At 40.7% G+C, this 21928-nt stretch overlaps 1 protein-coding gene across 4 annotated transcripts in view; it reads right to left on the bottom strand.

Moving 5' to 3' along the window:
• The window catches only part of HDAC9 (histone deacetylase 9), a 689984-nt gene that overhangs the window by 128059 nt on the left and 539997 nt on the right, over window positions 1–21928 (bottom strand). For all 4 annotated transcript variants that reach the window (XM_060248614.1, XM_060248615.1, XM_060248617.1 and 1 more), the window contains one exon: window positions 18782–18889. In XM_060248614.1, the coding sequence (XP_060104597.1) occupies window positions 18782–18889 (108 nt within the window). The remainder of the gene's footprint in view (window positions 1–18781; window positions 18890–21928) is intronic.

The following is a 21928-nucleotide window of genomic DNA, read 5'->3' as shown; positions in this document are numbered from 1 at the left end:
CTTTCCGTCCTCCCACCCCATCCACCCCCTTGGCCAATCATCAGCCTTTCGCGGCGCTTCCCCGAAGTGCCGGCGCGGCCATTTTTTTTTTTAAACTTCACAGTTTTGCGTAATAGCGATATTTCGAAATTAACAAAGGGAAAAAAAAAACCCTCCTGGAATAGTTGCGTTATTTCGCTGTTGCGTTATCCCCCGCCTCTTCTCCCTTTAGGGGCCCCGGTGGGGGGACCGCGGCAGCCCCCCCAGCAGGCCTTTTCCAGCCAGTTCGTTTCGGGTCTAGTTTGGGGAGGGCGAGCGGGAAGGAGGCGGTTTCAGCGGGCCGGCGGAGGGGCCCCGGCAGCTTCGAGTCTCCCCAGCTCAAACCCCCCCACTTCACTTCCATTTGCGCCCCGCTTGACCCCGCCGGCTTCCCGCTGCCGCCGCCGCCTTGGCAAAGGGAGCCCAGCCGCCCAGAGACATTTGGCGGCGGCGGCGCTTCTCCATTGTTGGGGGGGGGGAATCTAGTGCCGGTGCGGGCCAAAGCGTTCATGTGTGTGTGTTAAAAACGGAATGCCTCCCTCAGCTGTGCCACCAGGATTTCTGGACCTGCACAAAATCGCCATGTATAAAATGGGAAGTTGGAGTCCTGCATTCTTCTCCCTGGCTACATTCCGCTCGGTTAGAAAATAGACGGAGCTCGCTCTTTACACCCGCCACAGAAGGGGAAGGAGAGAATGGGGCGGGGGGGGGAGCTCTGGCAGCAGGAATCAGTCAGGTCCCCCGTTGCAAGCGCCAGCCGGAGAGGGGAAAGAGAGCGGAGGAAATCCCAGCTTCGCCACCCGGGAGGGAGCGAAGGGAAGAAGCTGCCACACACACACACACACACGCACACAAACCCCTCGATTTCTCTCTCTTCGTTATTGCGATATTTCGCAAATTCAGAATTTGGGGGGGGAATATAGTGCTAGGAATGCTTCTGTTAATACATAAAGGACTGTGGAGGACTCTACAGCTGCAGCCAATCCATGAGCAGCAGCAGCACACGTGATGCGGTTTGTCCACGAAATGAAGGGGAGGGAACAGCTCGATGTTACGTTAGTACGTTAGTACGTCATTACGCAACCAGACTTGCGCTTAAAAAAAAAATGATTGACAGGGCATCGAACTCAAGCCGATGCCAGTGGGAAAACGATTTGAGCCGGGGCTTCAGGGAAGGCGACTTCGCAAAGAGTCACTAGTGGGAAAACGAGAAAAATGATCCGGAGATAATTGCGCCGGGGAATAAGGGGAGCAAACGCTAAGTGGGAAAACGGCCTCTGTGACCCAAGCAAGCAACGAATTGCTCTGCGGAAAGTCTTCAACTATGCTTTCACCCAATCTGAGTGGATTGATATCTTTTGACTGGATCCTCTTTTAATCATGTCTCTTCTTATAACATCACCCTCACACACATTTTTTTTTGCTGCTTTTCTGCACATCTGCTGAATAAATGAGCACTCTATGCACCTAATGAAGTGGGCTGTGACTCACAATAGTTTATGCTGGAGTAAATTTTGCTTGTCATTAAGGTGACACTGGATTCCTGTTTTATTCTTTTGCTACATACTATTATGTCTGCCACCTAGAATTCTCCTACTTGAATACTTATATTGCACAAGACAAGCTCAGTTTATTTCTTCCCTATTCATTCACTGATGTCTATGCTGCAAAGGATTCTGCTTATATTTTGTTTGGCTATCCCAGAACAAAAGAACCATATCTTGGCATGGCTGGGAATGTTCTATCTGCCACCTCCTGAGGAAAATTAAAATTTCCCCCAGAGATTACACATTTAAGCAAGAGGAGAGAGAAACAGCAGAATACACTCATTTGGGCCCGAACAACAATGGAATGGGGTAACAGGCACGGGGTTAGTGTGGGATTTCTGTTTGCTCACACTTTGTTGTGGTACTAAGAATATGATTTGCCCACCCTGCAATTCAGCAAATCTTTAAAGAAGGAAGCTTTGGGGTTGTGTGATTCCCAGGTGTGCCCATACAAAAACTGCATATAAAACTCATTCAGTGAAGCCAATCAATGCACAGCAAAACAGCAGCACAAGCAGCAGACCATTGGACACGTGATTGAAAGAAAACATCAGCCATCAGTTCAAAATTCATTAACTAACTGTTACATTGTGCAATATATAAACATCTTCACAATTATGCAAAGATATGTATTTGCATGCAGTTGCTTCTTCCTTTCAGTGGGAAGGAGCTGATAAACTTTTGCATACAAAAAAGGTCACTGGGGAGATAAGAAGAAGGATGATGGAAATTCCATATTTCACTAGACTATAAATCTAGTTTAGAAGCCTGCCAAAGCTTGCAACTTTATTGTATTTCCTAAGTCAGTTTATAACACACATTCTGGACATTTTATAGACGGGTTTCATACAGAGCAGCCATCAAGAGCTGTGCTGTTCAAGGAAGACCTACTGAAGCTATTGATTCATTGCGTTGCTTTGCTTACAGCAAGTCTCTTCCCAATGCACCATGGAGTACAGAGCAGGCCTATAAATCTCTGCTAAATAACTACTGCCCAGAAGTGTAAGAGGGGTTGCAGATGCAGAATCTTTGCTGATAAGGATCATACTGTTAACCAACCTCTGATAGATCTTTGAATGAATTAATGATTTTGTAGTTATATGTACAGTATCCCACATGTACAACTCATTCTCTGTGCACGCCACCCATCATAGTTAAAAAACATAGAAGCTAGTGCCCCAGCAGGTTGCAGTGATCACCTCCAGACTCATGGCTGGCTGTAAATAAACATATAGAAAAAGCCAGGTAAGCTTGTCTTCACTCACATAGTCTGAACATGGCAGCAAACTTGAACTGAGCACCCAAACTAAAGAGTCTCAGTAGTTACATTCAGATATCTTTGCAAGCTCCAGTTAAGCAGTGTTGTTGGCATCAGGCACAAACACCAGTTGGTTACTGAGCTTGCAAATTCCATTTCCTCATTCCATTTGCCTCCTTTTCTTGAGTGCTTGATTGAAAACTTCCTGGTTTGGCCAGTCTCCAGTCTGCCATAATACCCTTCCATGTGTCCCTGTGCACCAACCATAGTCATCAGGCAGCCATCTGTTTTCTATTCTACCAATTAGGGTGGCCCATCTGGCATTGACCAGAGTCTGGGTCTTTATCATTGCTCCAGCTCCATGGAATGGGCTTCCTGAAGTAGTGAAGGGAGTCCCCTCCTTGGAGAGCTTCAGAAGTCTTACTTGATTGCCAAAGCTTTTGAGGGGCTATTCACGGCAGGGAGGAGATAGGTTGAGATTTGGAATCTGCTTTTTTATATTTGGTTTCAACTGAAAATTAGTGTAAACCACTTTGAATCATGAAGAAAGATGGGATAAAAACATTTTAAGTAATAAAAATCCCAATTATGAGATTACCCCCCCCCCCAAAAAAAAAAAAAAAATCTAAAAGTGACTCCAGTTTAGAATCTGGGTTGGTTAGGAGAAAATTACTCAGGTTTGTTACTCAATAATGACAAAACTGTTTTGCCATGATTTATGAAGGCAGTTACTGTGCACATTGTATGTCTATGTATAATGGTGGTAGTAGAGTCAGGCATTCTGTTTCATGCTTCAGAGGCTTTAGGACACCTTACAGCCCAGTCACAGATCACCCTCAGACATCACAATAAACTTCTGTTCATGACAAGGACTTTTTTTTTTTTTTGCAGTGATCACCTGCCCCTCCCTCTTACCCTCATGTGCAGAGCACAACTGAAAGCTTCCTGGTTTAACTAACCTTCAAACTTTAATTTGTTGTGACATTCAGATGCATGTGCCTGGAAAAAACTGGAATTAATTTCCTCCCCAATAACCAAGATTTTAAACTGGGATTAAACTGTGGTTTAAATCCCAATTTGTGGGAAGGAAACATTCTACATTTCCCAGATGCTGACACTTGGACATCATGTCAAATTGATGTTTGACTGAAGACTTCCCACCCTAGGAAGCTTTCAATCATGCCTCTGTGTGCAAGGGGGAAGGGGAGAGGCAGTGTGTGAGCACGGCAAACAAACCATGTCCACACTAGTCACAAAGAAAAGAGATCTGTTGAGATATCTGAAATGTACTCCCGATATACATGTTTCTTCATTTTTTTTTAAATGCCATCCTAAATAATATAATGCCTGCTGGCCTCCACAGCATTCTCTCAAAGTAACTTGCTCTTAATCATTTAGAAATAGAGAGATACCTAAAGGTAAAGATGCACGCACCAGTCGTTTCGACTCTGGGGTGACTTTGCTTTCACAACGTTTTCATGGCAGACTTTTTATGGGGTGATTTGCCATTGCCTTCCCCAGTAATCTACACTTTCCCCCCAGCAAGCTGGGTACTCATTTTACCGACCTCAGAAGGATGGAAGGCTGAGTCAACCTGGAGCCGACTACCTGAACCAGCTGCAGTACTGCAGCTTTACCACTCTGCGCCACGGGGCTCTTCAGAGAGATACCTACCTTCTCTCAAAATGGATGGGGCTTTTCTCAGGATATGATGCTTTGCTATGCTTAGCAGGAAGGTCTTTTCCCAGGTCAGTTTTTGTTTGGATTTTCCTTTATAGGGGGAGGGGAATTAATTGTTTTTTATTATCTTTCTTTAGTATGTTTATAGCCTTCCTACTGCAGCATGTAGCATGGCTTATTTTATTGAGTAACTTTTCTGGTTTATGACACTCTTTACCTTGGATTGTGCAGGTGGACGTCTGAGAGGCTGGCAGAGGGATGATTATATTTTATACTAGAGCATTAATCTGAATGACATTCTGGTCTCTTCCTACTTTCTTGCCATTTCTTGCTTCTGCAGCCCAGTATAACTCATGTACCTACATAGATATAATACTACAAATAATGAAACCCCCAACTGACACATAAAATGTATTGCAGGAAGGCATCATAACCTCAGTTGGGGATTCAATATGCTTTTCCTTTACTTTCTAGAGTTCCAAGTGGCTTAAGACAGGTGCTCTATTACTGTTGTTTTTTTAAAAAAAAAATCTGTTCAGATTCCCTTCAAATTAAGAAAGGAAGGACGCATTTGAAGCATGGCTCTAAAAAATGTGACGTCTCATGTCTTTTCTGTGTCTACTTTTAAAAATCAACCAGAAGACACAATCCAAAGGCTACAGATTACAACCAGTAAGTATTGAGAATAAAGTTAGTTTCCAGACTTCCACACAAATTTGGCCTCATCCACATACCTTCTAATTATAACTATCCAGTATAGTCCCTATTTCCTCGCTGAGTGAGGATTTCTATGCAGCATGGAATATATGTACTAACACAAAGCTTAGTAAAAACAGTACCTCTTTAAAATGCCATCACTTAGCAAGGGACACTGAGTTGCTAAGGTACATGATATTTTAATGCTTTGAAAATGAGGTTCCAACGGAAAACAAGTATATTATAAATGTGAGAATGTCCTTTTCAGTTTGCAAGAAAATATATTGTTAGAAGTCAGGGGTGTTTAAATTCTTTGGTAGAGGAGGAAGTGGCTCACTGAGCCTCCAAACGTTTCCCCATGTAACTTGAATACATTACTCTCCCCTATTAAAAAGGGGGATATACATTCCATAGAAAATGCATCAGGTCCAAAGTTCTCTTTGGTTTATAACTGCAGTTTTGTACATCGCTGCAGAACTGGGTGGGAGTGTTAAGCCAGGTCAAACCAAGTTTTGTTGAAAGAAAACCTTTACAGATCCATTTTCTACTACCCCAGGCCACTTTGAGTCCAGACCATGTAACCACTAGTCAGGTTTTATTATTAATCCCTTATTTGAACTTCATCAGAGGTTGTTCCCTTGTCAGAAAGATCTGACACTTCCTCTGGCTCTCAGCAAAATTGTCCCATATTAGCAGGAGGGAATGTGAATTCATTTATTTGGGCAATACTAAATACCAGACAGTGATCTCAGAACAGTGGGTGAAGGTCAGACAGAAAAGCAAAAATATACTCCAGAGATAGACAGTCTAACACCGAAGCAGTATGTTGAAAGTGTAGCCAACACACACAAATTCAAAGCATTTTTACACAGACTCTTGTTTATACTAGGATACAGACACCATTATACATAGACAGAAGGTTAAACTGACTGACAGAAATGCACATTAGAGGAAAGATTCATGTCCTTGTCATTATAAGCCTGATTCCTGTGCTTTTTGAACTTCAGGACTGAGTTGAAATGGTCTAAAGTCTAGAAGAGCCTGAATGTGTAATAAGAAATCAGCAGTGCAACAAAGTGTTTACTCCAGGGAGAAAAGTCATTGTTTAGTTCTATCACTGGACTACTGGAAGGGAAAATGGGAACTTCCTCATTTATTAAAAGCTCACTAATTTGTGTGCTAAATATGAAACAGGCTGCTTATTTTCCTGTACACCATGACCACCATCTTCTTCTTTTTATTCATCAATTCTCAAACAATAAGTAGAAGCCAAATGGAAATATATGGCTTCTGTAGGTGTACTGAGACCCTGTTAACATTTTATCAATGTGGCTGACTAGAGACTTCAGACTGGCAGGAAACCATCTTGGAGTCTTTTTGCCAAGGCCAGCTTGGGAAAGAAACTAATGGGTTCAAACCCAAAAAGGAAATTTAGATGTATATTAGGAAATTGTTCCTCATAGTGATGAAGCCATGAAAACAATTGAGCAGAAAAGATACCCATGTGGGGCAGTGGTTAGAGGGCTGAATTGGGGTCCAGGAGGACGGTGTTTGAATTTTCAGTCTGCCATAGACAATCACCTTTTTCCTCAGGCAATGAAAATTCTGCTCACATCTCCCTCTCTCACTGCCTCTTATTCCTCTGGCAGCAGAGATGGCATTTGAGAAGGATTCTTTCTTTGGAGAAGAGTCAGAAAGTCCTACCAGCTTAAATATCAGTCCCTGGCTACCCCCAAAGCTCCAGACAGTTCCTTTATATATGTGCTTCCCTTTTCTGGAAGTCTCAACACCTTGAAATGATGTCATTACCAGTTTAAGGTGATCTACCTCTGGTTGCCTTGCAACAGGTTCTCTAAGGCTACAAGTAAAGGATCATAACTATTTAAAAACAACTGGAAAAACCAGGTCCCTAGAACAGATTTTGGAAAGGCAGGATACGAATTCTCTAAAGAAATAAATATACCTGCAAAGAATATTCTGTTATTTTTAACTTTCAGAGTTGCAGTCCCCTCCTCAGCCCCCAGTGAGGAACTGAGACTATTTTCCCTTTTATCCATTATACCAAATGAAGTGTCACATGGAACTGAAGTAGGCTCAGCAAGTTGGAAAGGCCATTCTAGTCCAATTTCCTGTTCAGTGCAGGAAATCCATACTACAGCATCCCTGATTGAGGCTTATTCAGCCTCTTCTTTACTTTCTCCTGTGATAGATGCCTACTACCCTTCAGGGAATTGTATTGGTCAAAGTAATTTCCCAAGTAGGAAGCCACATCAGTTATTCTAGATTCAAATTTTGGTATTCAGATCAGTACAGTACAGTACACTACACCTCACTAGAAATGCAATCCTAAACACACTTATCTGAGAGAAAACACCAATGACATGCATAGGATGTGGTTAAGATCCATGAAACAGCCTCATACCCACCCTACACCAGTTAATTCATGTGCAGATTTCAATCATAACAGCTTAAGTGCTACACTACTTATTTACTGCATTTCTTTCTCACCATGGAACTCAAAAAGGTTTACACAAAGAACTCTCTCATCCATCTGCTGACCAGATCTGAGTCTGCTTAGTTTCAGGAGAGTTGCTGTGATATATGCCCTTTAGCCATATCTAGACCCTCAAAGTGGTTCTGGTGCTGTATGTCACTAGCATTTATTAGAAAATGGGAGAAATATTCTTAAAAAATCCACCAATTTACCTGCAATAAAATATTCTATCCAGAGAACTATTAACTCAGTTCTTTTAATAACTGAAACAATATCATTATTACATCCAGCTTCCAACACTAAGCTGTTGATCAAACTGCAAGCTGTCAGAAATGTCAAACAAATTGTCTACCATCTCATAGTTTATAATACTTGCTTTACAAGACAGATGGGGAACAGTGATTCAGAGAATCTAAAAACCACCATGTGTCATTCTGTAGATTAGATTCAGAATGTTGAAAGTTGTGGTTTGCTGTCCCATGATTTCAGTGGGCTAAGAATCAGAAGGGGATAGCAGGTCTCACAGTGCAGGAGAGTTGGACCCTTCTAAAACAATTGACTTCAGTGGGTTTAGAAGGAGGTAAGTCTGCTTAGAATTGCACTGCCCATCATGTAGAAAAAAAGATTTAAAGTGTTTTGAGATGGAAAGACGCTCTATGTCTATACACTCAACTACTTGTCTTATATCTAATAGTTCTTATTATATTTACGCAATGGCTGAACTAGAAGGAGCTGTTGTCATCCCTTCCTCAGTCAAATTTTAACTATGCTACCTGAAATGAAGTGTTGAAAAAGAATTTTCCTAGTGGGATTTATCACTGATTGAGAAACACCTTTAAAACAACATTCTGTAAGTCTTTCGGACAGATCGACATTCTGGGACTTTTGCTCTCTGCATTTGACCTGCACAGAGAAGGTTTTACAATATTGAAACTTATTTGAAATAGCAATTTTTATGTTTCATTCATGTAACACTGAAATAGCAAACAGACAGCAGGGTAACAATGACTGGATACAGCAAAAATTGTTTTGATACTGATCAGACTTGACGTATCAAAAGAAACCATCCCAGGAAAGCCTACAGTTTTAGTTTCCAAGGATATTCATTTCAAACTATTTTAATTCAGTCAAATGATCCCTGACTACCAAGAGGGCAGTTGTATGCACTCCATCTGAAGAGGGATTTGAACGGACACCGTGCTTGTTCTGGTTCAGTTCAACTGGATGTTTAAGATAATGTCAGACCTTATCATGGGGGTTCTCTCTTCCCTCCACACTGCCACTGCACTGCTGTTCTTAGCTTGTGGAATTTTATTACAGCTTGCTGGGAAATTCCTTTCTATTACATTTATTTTGAGAGCTGATGTAGCATAGTGGCTATGAGTCTAAGCTGCAAACTGGGAGGTCCCTTGCACAGATCTTGTCTCTGCCATGGAGTCATTAGACAACCTTAGGCAAGCTACACTCACTAACTCTCTGATTTCAGCCCCTCCACTTCCTGAAATACAGAAACAACAAAAATTCCGTCCCCTTATAGGGAAACTGCAAAGATTACAGGCATATAATGCGTTTGAAGCATTGTTGTACACTGAAAATCTTGCATAAATGCTAATATTATTGTAAAGACTGCTTCAGAGATCTTTCAGTTGTGCTACCTGATGGTGAAGCCCTTCAAGAAGGTTTAAAGCAGCACAAAAAATATGTGGCTCAGGAACAGCTACGATCCAGAGACAGATCATGTAAACATGGGACATAGCCACATGGCCATTTTCAATATGGCAGCTTTTCTTTTTCTTAGTAGAACAACAGCAATAGCAAGCAAGGTTCCAGTGGCAAACTTGGAGCTTTCCTGCACATGACCTTATCTTCTAAAGATGGGGGAAAGGGCCCATAACTGCCTAACATGGTGCACCTGTTGCATTTCTATACTACCGTGCACCAAGGGGGCCAAAATCTAGGAAGTCAGGTAGAAGGGGCTATGTTAGAACCTCTGAGACCTACAGACCCCGGTTGGCCACTGTTATCCCTATTCCTCCAGCACTTGATCAAGAAGTTGGAACACTGTTCAAGAAAGTATGTCACAGCCACAGTGATGTGGCAGAATCAGATATGACTAGCACACTGCAAAACAGGCAGACTAATTGGAATTTTGAGCCATGTTTGCACAAATAATTAATACAGTCTCATTTCACTTTTCTGTTTTCAGAGAACAGGTGTGAGAAAAGTGGCCAGTGCTTGTTTTTAAAGATACTCTAGCCTTAATCCTGGGCTGTAATCACCCACACTAAATAATGCACTTTCAGTCCACTTTGCAACTGGATTTTACTGTATGAACTGGCAAAATCCAGTTGGAAAGTGCATTGAAACTGGATTGAAAGTGCATTATTTAATGTGTGTGATTGCAGCCATAATGTGTTTTTCCATGGCAATGTTATTTGTGTTGGGTCCTTAGCTTTCTTTTCCAGTGTTCTCAGTTCACAATAAAACAGTGACCACCATCAATCACTTCAGTGCAGCCCCATAAGATCAGAATGTTTGTCAAGAACACAAGTTAGTTGGGAGATATTAACATCATGTGTCTGCACTGCCTTTTTCCATTGTCAAGAGAGTAGTCAAAAGCCATGTTCCATCTGAAGCCATGTTTCTTCTTTAAGAACAATAAAGATCTTTCTCAGATCTTCTGTTGCAGGCTCAAATGAACTAAAAGGTACTGTGCATTTTCAGAATATCTGTTAATGCTTAAAAATTTCTCACTGATCTTTCCTATTTTACAGACCCTATGAATTCCAGTGCCTGATATGGATAGCCCAGGTTAGCCTCATCTAATCAAATCTCAGAGTCAACTTTGTCAAGTATTCAGATGGGAGACCTCCAAGGAATACTCGTGACATGGAGGCAGGCAATGGGAAACCACCACTGAACATCTCTTGCCTTGAAAAACCCATGGAGTCTCCCTAAATCAGCTGTGACTTGACAGCAAAAAACAACATGAATCCCAAGCTGCAGTTCAAATACAATCAACAGCCTAGTGTGTCAGCATTCTTAAGCTTTAATGTGCCAAATGATTTTAATAAGTGATATATGTAAGCACAACAAAACATTCATGCACAACAACTTCTACTGAACTGCACTGCAGACCCACTGATCCTAGAGAAATTAATCCTTCGTGTGGTTTTAAGAGGATGAAATTCCAGATCAAGGATGGTTAAAAGTGCCCTGAAACCCACTAAGAGGCTTCAGAGAGGTAGCGCTGTTTGTCTTTTTCAACAAGAACAGACCAAAAGAAGCCTTGTAACACCTTAAGGACTGAGAGTTTTATTGTATGCACAAAAAACATCTCATGAACCTTCGATCGTGATGAATTTTGGCCTTTGTGGTTTGTGAACTGAAGTTCCTAAACTGGTCATGAGCCTCCATGAACTTATAAAACAGTTTGTGGAGGTTCGTGGGGATTAAAAAGCAGGGATTTAAATCCCTGTTTTCTCCTCCCTGTGAAAGCCACCAAATGATTGGAAGCAGCTGAACTGAGGGGCGGCCTACTCCCATGACTCAAAACAGCTGAGCCTAGCTGAACAAACTGCTCCCATGGCTCATCTGTTTAAAGGGGCTTTCTTGGGCAGCATGTGGCTCAGCCTCTGGGATTAGCTGCCCAAGAAAGCCCCTTTAAATAGCTGAGCTGTGGGGGCAGCCTGCTCCACAGCTCAGCTGTTTAGAGCCCAAAACAACTGAGCCATGGGAGCAGGCTGCCCAATGGCTCTTTGGGGGCATGAACCTCATGAACCCAGTTCAGTCTGTATGGCTCACCACAAACTGAACCACATTGTTGTGGTTTGTGTGCACCCCTAATTGTGATATAAGCTTTTGTGGACAAGTAGACTTAAATCAGACACATGATATTCATTATATTCATGCAAGTGGGCTCTAATACACAAAACTTTCTGCCACAGTAACAATGCAGTCCAATGCAGGGTACTCCCATCTAAATGCATAGACTGAAGTACCTGCACTTCAATCTGCTAGTCTTCAAGAGGCCACAAGAAACGCTTTTGTTTCCACTAAAAGCCAAGGTCTAAAGATCTCCTTTAGGCTCATCTCTTTCAAGAACAAACTGTCAAGAAAGGTTAATTGATGTCACATCACTCAGGATAAGAATAGAATGGAATGGAAAGAGAACAATCTCATTAGAACACTCATCATTCACCATAGGCTAAGCTTGCTGTACTCTAAGGCCGTTAACATTTGGAGTGACATGCTAAATATCTGCTCAAAGTGCTTACCTAACAATAGAATAAAGCTCAACTGTGATGGATCATTCAGCTGAATTTGCTACATTCACTGGAAAAATACCCATGTTTAGATTCTACAGGTAGAGGCAACTTCCCCCCTTTTACAACAAGGAATAATTTACTATCTGTCCTTAAAGTGAGATTCAAGTAGACTGTATTGTTTTACAGTTTCACAGCTGGTACTTTGTCCACTAGCCAGAAACAATAAAAGGACCAAATAGTTCACAAGGGATTTCAAATGGAATGAAGAGATGTTTATTGTAGCTACAGATACAGCATTTTAAATTTGCCTGGTTTTGGTCAGTTATCAAGTCATGCTGCTAGTCTAAGTCTTCCATAAAATGGAAGAGGGGACTTGGGAGATTAGTTAAAAAAGCTTAAAGGGTCCCATTTACAGGTTATTGAATGTATATGGCATACCTGGGCAGGTACTTGGTGAGGTAAGTCCAGAATTTGGTAAATGAACCCACTGTTCAGTTATGCCACATATTTCTATGAGACTGTGCATGTCCTCTCACATCCTGCAAGCCACAAGCCCCTTCCCCTTGCATGTGGAACCAAGACTAAAGACTTTCTAAGTCAGAAATTTTTCAGTCTAACCACTATTTGTTGTGATTTCCAAACTGAGAACTTCAACAAATTAAGGTTTGTTTCCTGCCATGAATCAGGATTCTAACTCAGGATTGTTAAAGAGCTTGAATTCAGGCATATCAGCAAATAAAGGTTGAATGGAAGATCCTTGGCACAGCACATGATGGGAGGAGGAAGAGAGACAGAATTTCAGGTTTCTTTACAAAATGAACAAACTGTGGAATATTCTTGATTTTTGAATGCAGCCACTGACTCAGTTAATATCTGATGTTTTGTTAGCTATGGTTAATGTGATCATCTAAACATGGGCCACTGCATAAGCTATGATTAGTTAAGTATGTCAGACCAGGATATGAAATTCTAATTTGAAGTTGGTTTACTAACCACAGCTTGTCTTAACTATAGCTTTGCATGATGTATAAGTGCAACCACCCCGGCTCATTCCTGGCCTGTTCCCTGGCACTGCCCTTGCAACAATGCAGGTCAAGATACCAGCAGGATCTCTGTGGGGAGATTCTGGGAAAAGAACAAAGGCATTTGTCAAGGCAAACCTGAATGTGAGCTGAATCTTGACTTTACAAACTAACCATATGTAAAATAAATCATGGTTTTGCATTATGTCTAAACTGAGCCAGTGTATCTGTTAAGTCATTCTCCTTACATTAAATTGATAAAATAGCAGTACATCTTGCAAACTGTGAAACCATATCTGATTTCTAAAAGTATGTACAGGAGACAAATTGCATGGGTAGATTGATTATTAAAAAGCATTCTGTGTGAATCCACACTGAAATCTATACCCAAAAGTTGCTACTAAAGCTCTCTAGCAAAATAGTTAGAAATCCACTAAGCTTTCTTTGATTACACATAGGTTAAGGAAACTATTTGCTACATCACCACTTTTAATTTATTGAGGAATGGTTTTTAGGAATAGCTTGAGTTCAGTATTTATTGAAAACAAAATCCAGACAACTATCTTGTATTCTCTGTTGTGATTTCAAAAACAATGTGACTATTTCTAAAAAAGAAATTGTTATGAACTCTCCACTTCCTTCAGTGATGAGAAGTTCCATAGCAGTACAGGATTTGGTTTTGTTTAGGAGAGAGAATGATGTTTTCAGAATATCCACTTTATTTATCAACAAATTTAAATATCAGCAAATATTCTGAAACCCAGTTTGACATAGTGGTTAAGAGTGACAGACTAGGAGGCTCAGGCTCAAATTCTCCACTTGTACCATGGAAGCCGGCTGGGTGACCTTGGGCCTGTCACACTCTCTCAGCCTAACCTCACAGGGTTATTATGAGGATAAAATGGAGGCGAGGAGAATGATGTAAGCTGGTTTGAGTCCTCATTGGGGAGACTGGCAGGATATAAATGAATTAAATACAGAATTCATAAATAAATTTACAAGCAGAACATGACAAAGGCACCTATATACAGACAGCCTACCATGCATCAGATTCCCAGACAGCCACTTCTGCAAACACCCATGCTTACATCATCAGTTCCAAAAAAACTTTAGCTAGGAATATTAAGCACTGTCTCACTCATGACTAAGTCAAATCAGGGAGATATTTCACACCAAAAAAATCACATCCTACAACTAGTGGTTCCCTTTCTATGGTCATTCAGAAGACCTTGAAAACAATGCAGAGGTGCCAGTCTATTCTAGAATATTTTTTGAAATTGCTTCTATACTCTGCAATAACTAAGCCACAATAGGAAAGATGTTCTGTCTACGAGAGCCTTTGGGCCCCCCAAAATGTTTGGTATTTGGTTGGACTGTGGTGACTGCCTACCATCTATTGTTTTGATAATTTTTAAATATTTATCTGCTGTGATGTATTGAATTTTTTGTATGGGGCCTTAACCCATCTGAGAAAAAAGAGTATAGTTATTTTGAATAAATAAGACAGAACTGTTGGGTAATAGTTTCCCACATAAATATATTCATTTGAAATGAAAATGTATGACCCCGTGGCTATCTTTTTCCTTGTCTCATGCTTTTGACAACAAATAAAGAGTGATTTATACTTACCAGTCCCATGCTATTAAACTATGCTATACTCTCAAACAGTGAAGTGTTTGATATTGCACTTTAACACTAGGGCAATGACATTAATCTACAAGGCTCAACTCCAGACTAAGGATGGACATGAACTGGCTCACAAACAAAAGTTTGTGATGCATTTTGGTTGGTTTGTGGTTCACAAACTGAAGTTCATTGCAGATCATGAACCAGACACACCACAAACCACAAACTGAAATGAACCAGATCTTCCTGGTTCATGCCCATCCCTACTCCAGACAAATATCCCACTCATAATTCTTTAAATCTTTTTAAAAATAAACTGTGAATAAATATGGATGAAAACACACACATCTATGGAGCATTTGCTACTTTACTGCCGCTACTTCAGTGGGCATTGAAAAAGAAGACTGACAATTTTGTCTTTCTAAGCTCTTCATTACACCGATATAACCATTGAAGAGTAAATCCACCATGAGAAAATGCCATAAATCCTGAAAGATAAGCCATAAAGACTTTGCAACAAATCCTAGTTGTGTCAACTGCACATAAAGCATGTCTGATTATTCTTATCTAGCCTTCCTTTTTAAATTCTGATATATCAAGGAAGCCTACATTGTTAAAAGGTAAGAATGTGTAATTCACTCATTTTCCCCATAACAATATTTCAAAACAGAAAACATGGATGTGCAAAAAAAAATCTAAATTCCTTTACTCTGAGAGTGCAAGTCAACCTATAGATAATGATTTCCTACAAATGAATATAGCTCTGTGGCCACTTAAAAAAAACTTACTGCACATTGTGCAGTATGGCTCATATAGGCAGCATGTTTCTGCAACCATGAAAAATATGAAGAATATAAGATATGACAGTTTATAGCTAGTAATACTTAGCTCTGTGAATATCTAGATAGCCACAACACTATGGGTGTGATCACATGAGCAGTTTGGCCTGACATAGGCACCCCTCCCCTCTGGATCAAATGGGCACATCTAGCTGCCATGCCCCACTCATCCTTTGCATTAAAACAACTCCCATAGGGATTAAATAGCCACTGGGAAATTCCGATGGCTACCTTGGCAAAGCACTTCCATGGTGGGTTTCTGGGTGTCTGATCACCCAGGAGTGCCATGGAAATGCATGAGTGGTGTGATCATTCTACTTCATTTCTGGTGTGCCCTTTTTTTCAACCCCACTGTGACTTATGCTTCAGTGCTCCCACAGAATACAGGCAGGAGTGCATGTGTGCTTGTCTGCTTCTGTGCACCGCAGAGCAGGACACAGGAAAAAATAGCCCAACTGTGGGTCCATGGTTGTGGTGTGTTAACAATGCGAACAACCAACCACAGGCCTGCAGTGCTATGATGATGGTTTAGCCAGCACTGTCTGATTGATGCAACGTATCCCAAATTCAAGTAACTTTTTAAAAATCCAAGATACTGCCACAGCAACCTGTCCATCTGACTGCACCCTGTGTGTCTTCATGGTAATAGGTCAAGAAAAATCTTTCTCAATTGCTGTTACCCAAGACAGGGCCAGATCTAGGGGGAAGCAGAGGAGGGCGCTTGCCCTGAGCACCACCAGAGGGGGGTGCCAAATTGGAGTCCATTCTATTCTATGGGCCCATAAAATAGAATGGGTCCATGAGGAGGCGACATTTTTTTAATTTTGCTCCCCCCTCAAAAAACATATATATCTGGTCCTGACCCAAGAGCCCTTATTAGGAGATATTAAGCACTGAATCTGGGACTATCCACATATTAAAAATATGCTCTTTCCTCATGTGATGTTTCTTGCCAAACATAGCTTGGATCTGACCCACATTTTCCACTTGTGGAAGAGGGGATGATGTTTTACTAATCTCCCTTTCCTATTGTGGACCACCACTTAGCCCTCACAGTGCTTTCAGGGGTTAACTGACCAATGAGGAGAGAATTTGAGGGGCATGGAGAGCTGCAGCAGGAGAAGGAAGTTGTCAAAATTCACCTCATTTCTACCTGCAGAAAACTTATGTAGGATTACGCCACTGTCCTTAAGTAGCCACCAATTTGAAAAGCTTATATTAAAGTTGATGTTAATGAAGGGATGAGATACAGAGTAATTGCTTGACAAAGTTTATTATTGTTATACTTTATATATAACATCCTTATGAGAAATATATGATTTTTTTTTTTACATATTATAGATGGGGAACTAAAACTGAGTGAGTCGTGACTTGCTCAAGGCCAGAACAGGCAAAACAGAGAAAAAATTAGATATGCCTGTCACACTAAAATTGCTGGGATTTAAGTAAACAGTGTTTAATACAGTTCAGGTTTCAATGGATGGTGTCCAAGTCTACCACATCACCAGGCGATTTCCCAGGTCCCATTTTCTATCCTCACAACTGAAGTTGTTCTCAGTCATAGCATTCAGGAGTTCTAAATGATCTCTGCATTCAGGATTTCAATTGTATCTTAAGTACAAATGTGTTTGATTTAAGGAAAATTTTGAAACACATTTAAAAGATCAGGGTCTGAATTTTACATCAGAACCAGATGTTACAGCAGATGTGTGGCAGCTGCCAAAAACAGGAGCCCTTCATCTCTCCTTCTCTCTCCCCTGGTAATTTCTATTAATATAAAATGTGTGATGTCACATTGCCATGATGTCAGTTCTCCCATCCTTCATTGGCTGCTGTTTGTGGGGCACAGAAACAAGTAGCATAGTTATGGCATGTCACGTGTTTTGCATTATTAGGAAAGAGGAAGATGTGCAGAATGGTGTTTTGGTTTCTAGTTCCTGCCTTAAAATATTCATCTCCATTCTGAGCAAGTGTGTGTGTGGGGGCGGGGGGAAGCAGGGCTAATTCTATCAGCCTTCTTGTCCAACAGTCACCTGACCGTTCTTCTCTGAAAATATAGTTGCCACCAGCCACTGTTCAGGAGAAATAGCAAGACAATTTCTGTTGGCTTGCTTTTACCAGTTTTGTATTTGTTACCCACCTTGAATTTTTATTTTGAAAAAGAAGGCAGGTTAGTGATGTGGCATAAAAATAATAAACAAATGAATAGATTGGTATGAATTCTGAAATACATTTGCACTAATCATTTAGCCTGTGGTAAAATTAAAAATTCCCTCACATTAACCTTCATAAATATTACACAGAAACACTCACTGATAAAATTCACCAGTGATGGGGAAGAAGAGATTGAAACTTTTAGCATAAGTAATTATTATTATTATTATTATTATTATTATTATTATTATTATTATTATTATTATTATTATTTAAAAATAAAAAGATATAAATTAAACTATGAGAATTCCACAGAAAGTTACATAGTAATAATTTGATTTCTATTAAAATTAAAGTTCAATGTATTATTGGTTGTCAAATCTGAACTCTGTACTTCTGCTTTGCTCTTTGGTTGAAACTCACTGCTGTTTGGTCTAAAAAGTTAATAAACATTTTTGTTGACAATATGTTAGTTCCAGCAATGTTTATTGGAGTAACCAAGCATTCAAGGCTGTACATGGTCTATCTTTCAATAGACTTATTAAAATACCAAATAAAATGTCAAACTCTGTCAAGTTTGTAGAATTTATAAATTGTTTAGACTGGGGATAATTTGGGGTTTGCACCTCATTCTTTTTCAGCTCATGTAGAGACAAGACTCAAATATGGAGGGAGGAAAGAAATGTTCAGAGTTTCAGATTGTTTGAAGGAAAGCCATACTCTGCACCATTTCCTTTCTCATCAACAATCCCATTCTTTCTTCAAAGCCCACAGGTCCCTTATTTACTTTTCTTCACTTTGGGTGGCATTTTGAAGCTCTATTTACAACTCAATAATAAAATCATCTCAAAGGGGAATGTTAGAACAGCACACCAGATCTTTATGCCCTCTCTATCATTTTAACATGGATAACAGGTACCTAATCTCTAGATTAAAATAACTTCAACAATACCATAGTATTGTAGTGACAGAAAACAGTTTCTGGTCAACTTGAAGGCTTTTGAAAGCAATAAATGATCTCCTGTCTACCAGGGAAGACAATTTAGATTACCACACCTTTGTGACCCATGGTTTTCCCCATTCGCCTTTCTCCACTCCCCTTTCTTCAACCCCAGAATAACAAAATCGCTTTCAGCTTCTTCCCTCGTTTTCCCACACACAATGCAACCCAGACCTCACCTTCAGTTCTCCTGAGGCCACTTTGGAAGCCAATTCGATGACACAGCCAACAGCCATGCGTGCAGCACCGGACGAATGCAGCTCATTCCAAATGGTGTCACTGTCCACCTGAGCAAACAGTCAGCACAGAGGTTGTGGGGGGGGGGGGGAGAGAAAAGGAGAGAGAGTATAAGAGAAAACAAATCAGTGAGGGAGGGCTGGCAGGGTGACAGCCAATGTACAATAACATTAGTCTTCCGTCTTGGCCAGCTGAAAAGGCCTTCTGGACATGGCTTTGCTTATACTTTTTCTCTACACTGACTTCTCCAATGGAAACACATTCCTGTCATGCCTCACTGCCATTCCCTGTTTAGATTTCTCATTACAAACAGCATTACATAGGCCAGATCTGGGCTAGTTCTTTCGGAGCCCTTAGACATCAGGCACAGCACTGGATACAATATATATTCTGTATCTTCTTACTTCTAAGGAAACAACAGGTTTTTGCAACTGCCAGAACAAAAGCTTCAACAAAGTTTACAGAAAGGCTACATTTTAATGAACTCAGCTGTGACAAATGCATTTCAAAAAAGGACAGCTACAGTTTATACACTGTAAGTAAGAGGCATTTTAAAGGCACTTGTAATATGAATTGGTAACCATACAATAATTCAGGGCATGTGAACAGGCCAGCTAACACGTGGTAGTTGTAGATCCAAGTGGGCAGCTGTGTTGGTCTGAAGTAGTAGATCAAAATAGGAGTCAAGTTGCACCTTTAAGACCAACCAATTTCTATTCAGAATGTAAACTTTTGTGTGCTCTCTAAGCACACTTCATCAGACGAGGGGATCAGGTATTTTGAGCTGAAATACAAGCAGTTTGTTGATTAAGAGGGCAAACTAACTGATCACATGGTCACATAAACAGTGTGGCTTGGCCATTTGGTCTGGATATATTGATATACTCAAATAAGGGATATTGGCTATTTATCTCATTACATATACTTAACCCATTTTCATTTTATGTATTCTTGTTTTCTAATGGCAGACTAGAATGATGTTTATAATGTATAGATTGATGTTGACAAGTAGATTGGGTGGACTACAACTGTGATATACATGGGAGGGACGGTGGCTCAGTGGTAGAGCATCTGCTTGGTAAGCAGAAGGTCCCAGGTTCAATCCCCGGCATCTCCAACTAAAAGGGTCCAGGCAAATAGGTGTGAAAAACCTCAGCTTGAGACCCTGGAGAGCTGCTGCCAGTCTGAGTAGACAATACTGACTTTGATGGACCCAGGGTCTGATTCAGTATATGTCCTTTTGTGATCTACCTAGATTTGCAGAAACACCATTTGGCAGGCAATTTTATTACCTTTCATGACTATCCAGACCAAATGGCTAAGCCACACTGTTTTATGTGACCATGTGATCAGTTAGTTTGCCCTCTTAATCAACAAACTGCTTGTATTTCAGCTTACGATACCTGATCGCCTCATCTGATGAAGTGTGCTTAGAGAGCACATGAAAGTTTATGTTCTGAATAAAAATTGGTTGGTCTTAAAGGTGCAGCTTGACTCCTGCTTTGTTCTATGTGATAGTTGTGTCATCTGAATGGTACCATGGAAAAAGTTGTGGAAATAAAAAAGCATAATCATTTCAGGGCTTTACATTTCATTCATGAGGGTTGTGAAAGCCCACTAGATTGTAATCAGACACATTTTATTTTGAACATACTCATGATCACCTGTCTGGATCAAACGCACTCTATATATTGTAACCCAGTTTGTAGGCTACATAGCTGGACACACAACACTTTGGGTGATGCTTGAGGAAAGGGACTGAAGCTGATTGAAGCTTACCCACAGCTCAGGGACAAAGTTGCATTATTTTTATGTAGATGTACTTAATAAAGCATGCAGAACCAAACGTATTTTCTTAAAACATATCTAATCTATTCTACATACAAATTTAATACTGAATCAGCATTAATAACTAAAAGAGTGGTAAAACAGGACCTCAGTGACTAACATTTTTTTCCATCTTGAGTTTATTCACAAACTTCAAGTGTACAAACTTCAATGAAAACTGCAACATAAATACCTCCTGTGTTTAACATCAGTATCAACATCGATATCATCAATATATCTAATCCTCATTTTGGTTCAATTTGTGGATATTTAAATTCATGAACTGAAGCCAGATAAGGAGAAGGGACGGTGGGATTTTTTGCAGATTTAGGGGACACCCCTGTTTGCAAAAAAAAAAAAAATACTTTTAAAAATTAGCGAAAATGGATTGGGGAATATTAACCTTCCCCCCATCTTATTTTTGGCACACATGTAAAGCCACACAATTGCTCCCTCTCTGCACTAGCCTCTGAGGTGGTGGCTCAGTGACTGAGAGAGTCAGCTGCAGTGGTACTGTGTGGGGTGAAGGCACCTTCACTCCATCCTCTCCCACTCCAGTGGGTTCCATGGGACTGGCTCCAGCACCATGGGTGTCAGGTGGCCTCCAGTACCTGCCACCACAGTCAGGTAGCCTTTTGTATCCTACCATCTCTCACTGAATCACAAGAGACCAAAATGCCCCCAAAACCAAAGCGGCTGATATGAGTTAGTGAGGAAGCCAGCAGTGATGGGGCTGGGGTGTGTGGGAGAGGTACCCTGGCAAAAAAGCTGGGATAGGACTGTGTAAGCCAAAATGCCCTCAAAACGAGGTTGGAGAATTGTCGGGTGGGCACCTGGCTCACTCAGGATCTTTTTACCTGTGTATACAGAATTACCACGTTCAGAAAAGTAGTGCTTAAAATATTAGGGACTCTAATTAAGTAAAACACTTATAATTTATTAAGAAAAATATAGGCTTCCATACAAGATAAAATACTCATAAAAACACAGATTCAGTCCTAGGAAACATAGATAGAGAGATAGGGGAACACATGGGTAGACAAACAGGGTGATATTTACCTATCGTAGTCTTCAAGGAAGGCTCCAATGGCGACAAGCGAGGAAGTGGGAGAAGGGACCCGAAACTGATCAGGAATCGGGGATGGATCTATGCAGCGGAAGTTGGGATACTGATAGAAGCACACCTGTGGGTAGCTAGTCCACAGATTATAAGGACTCTCTTGAGCCCTTAGGGGATGGGAGGCACGAGGGAGGAGGAAGGT

Source organism: Heteronotia binoei, chromosome 10 (assembly GCF_032191835.1).
Source record: "Heteronotia binoei isolate CCM8104 ecotype False Entrance Well chromosome 10, APGP_CSIRO_Hbin_v1, whole genome shotgun sequence".
Lineage (NCBI taxonomy): Eukaryota > Metazoa > Chordata > Lepidosauria > Squamata > Gekkonidae > Heteronotia > Heteronotia binoei.
Note: the sequence above shows the minus strand (reverse complement) of the source record. Positions and strands in the feature narration are given on the sequence as shown.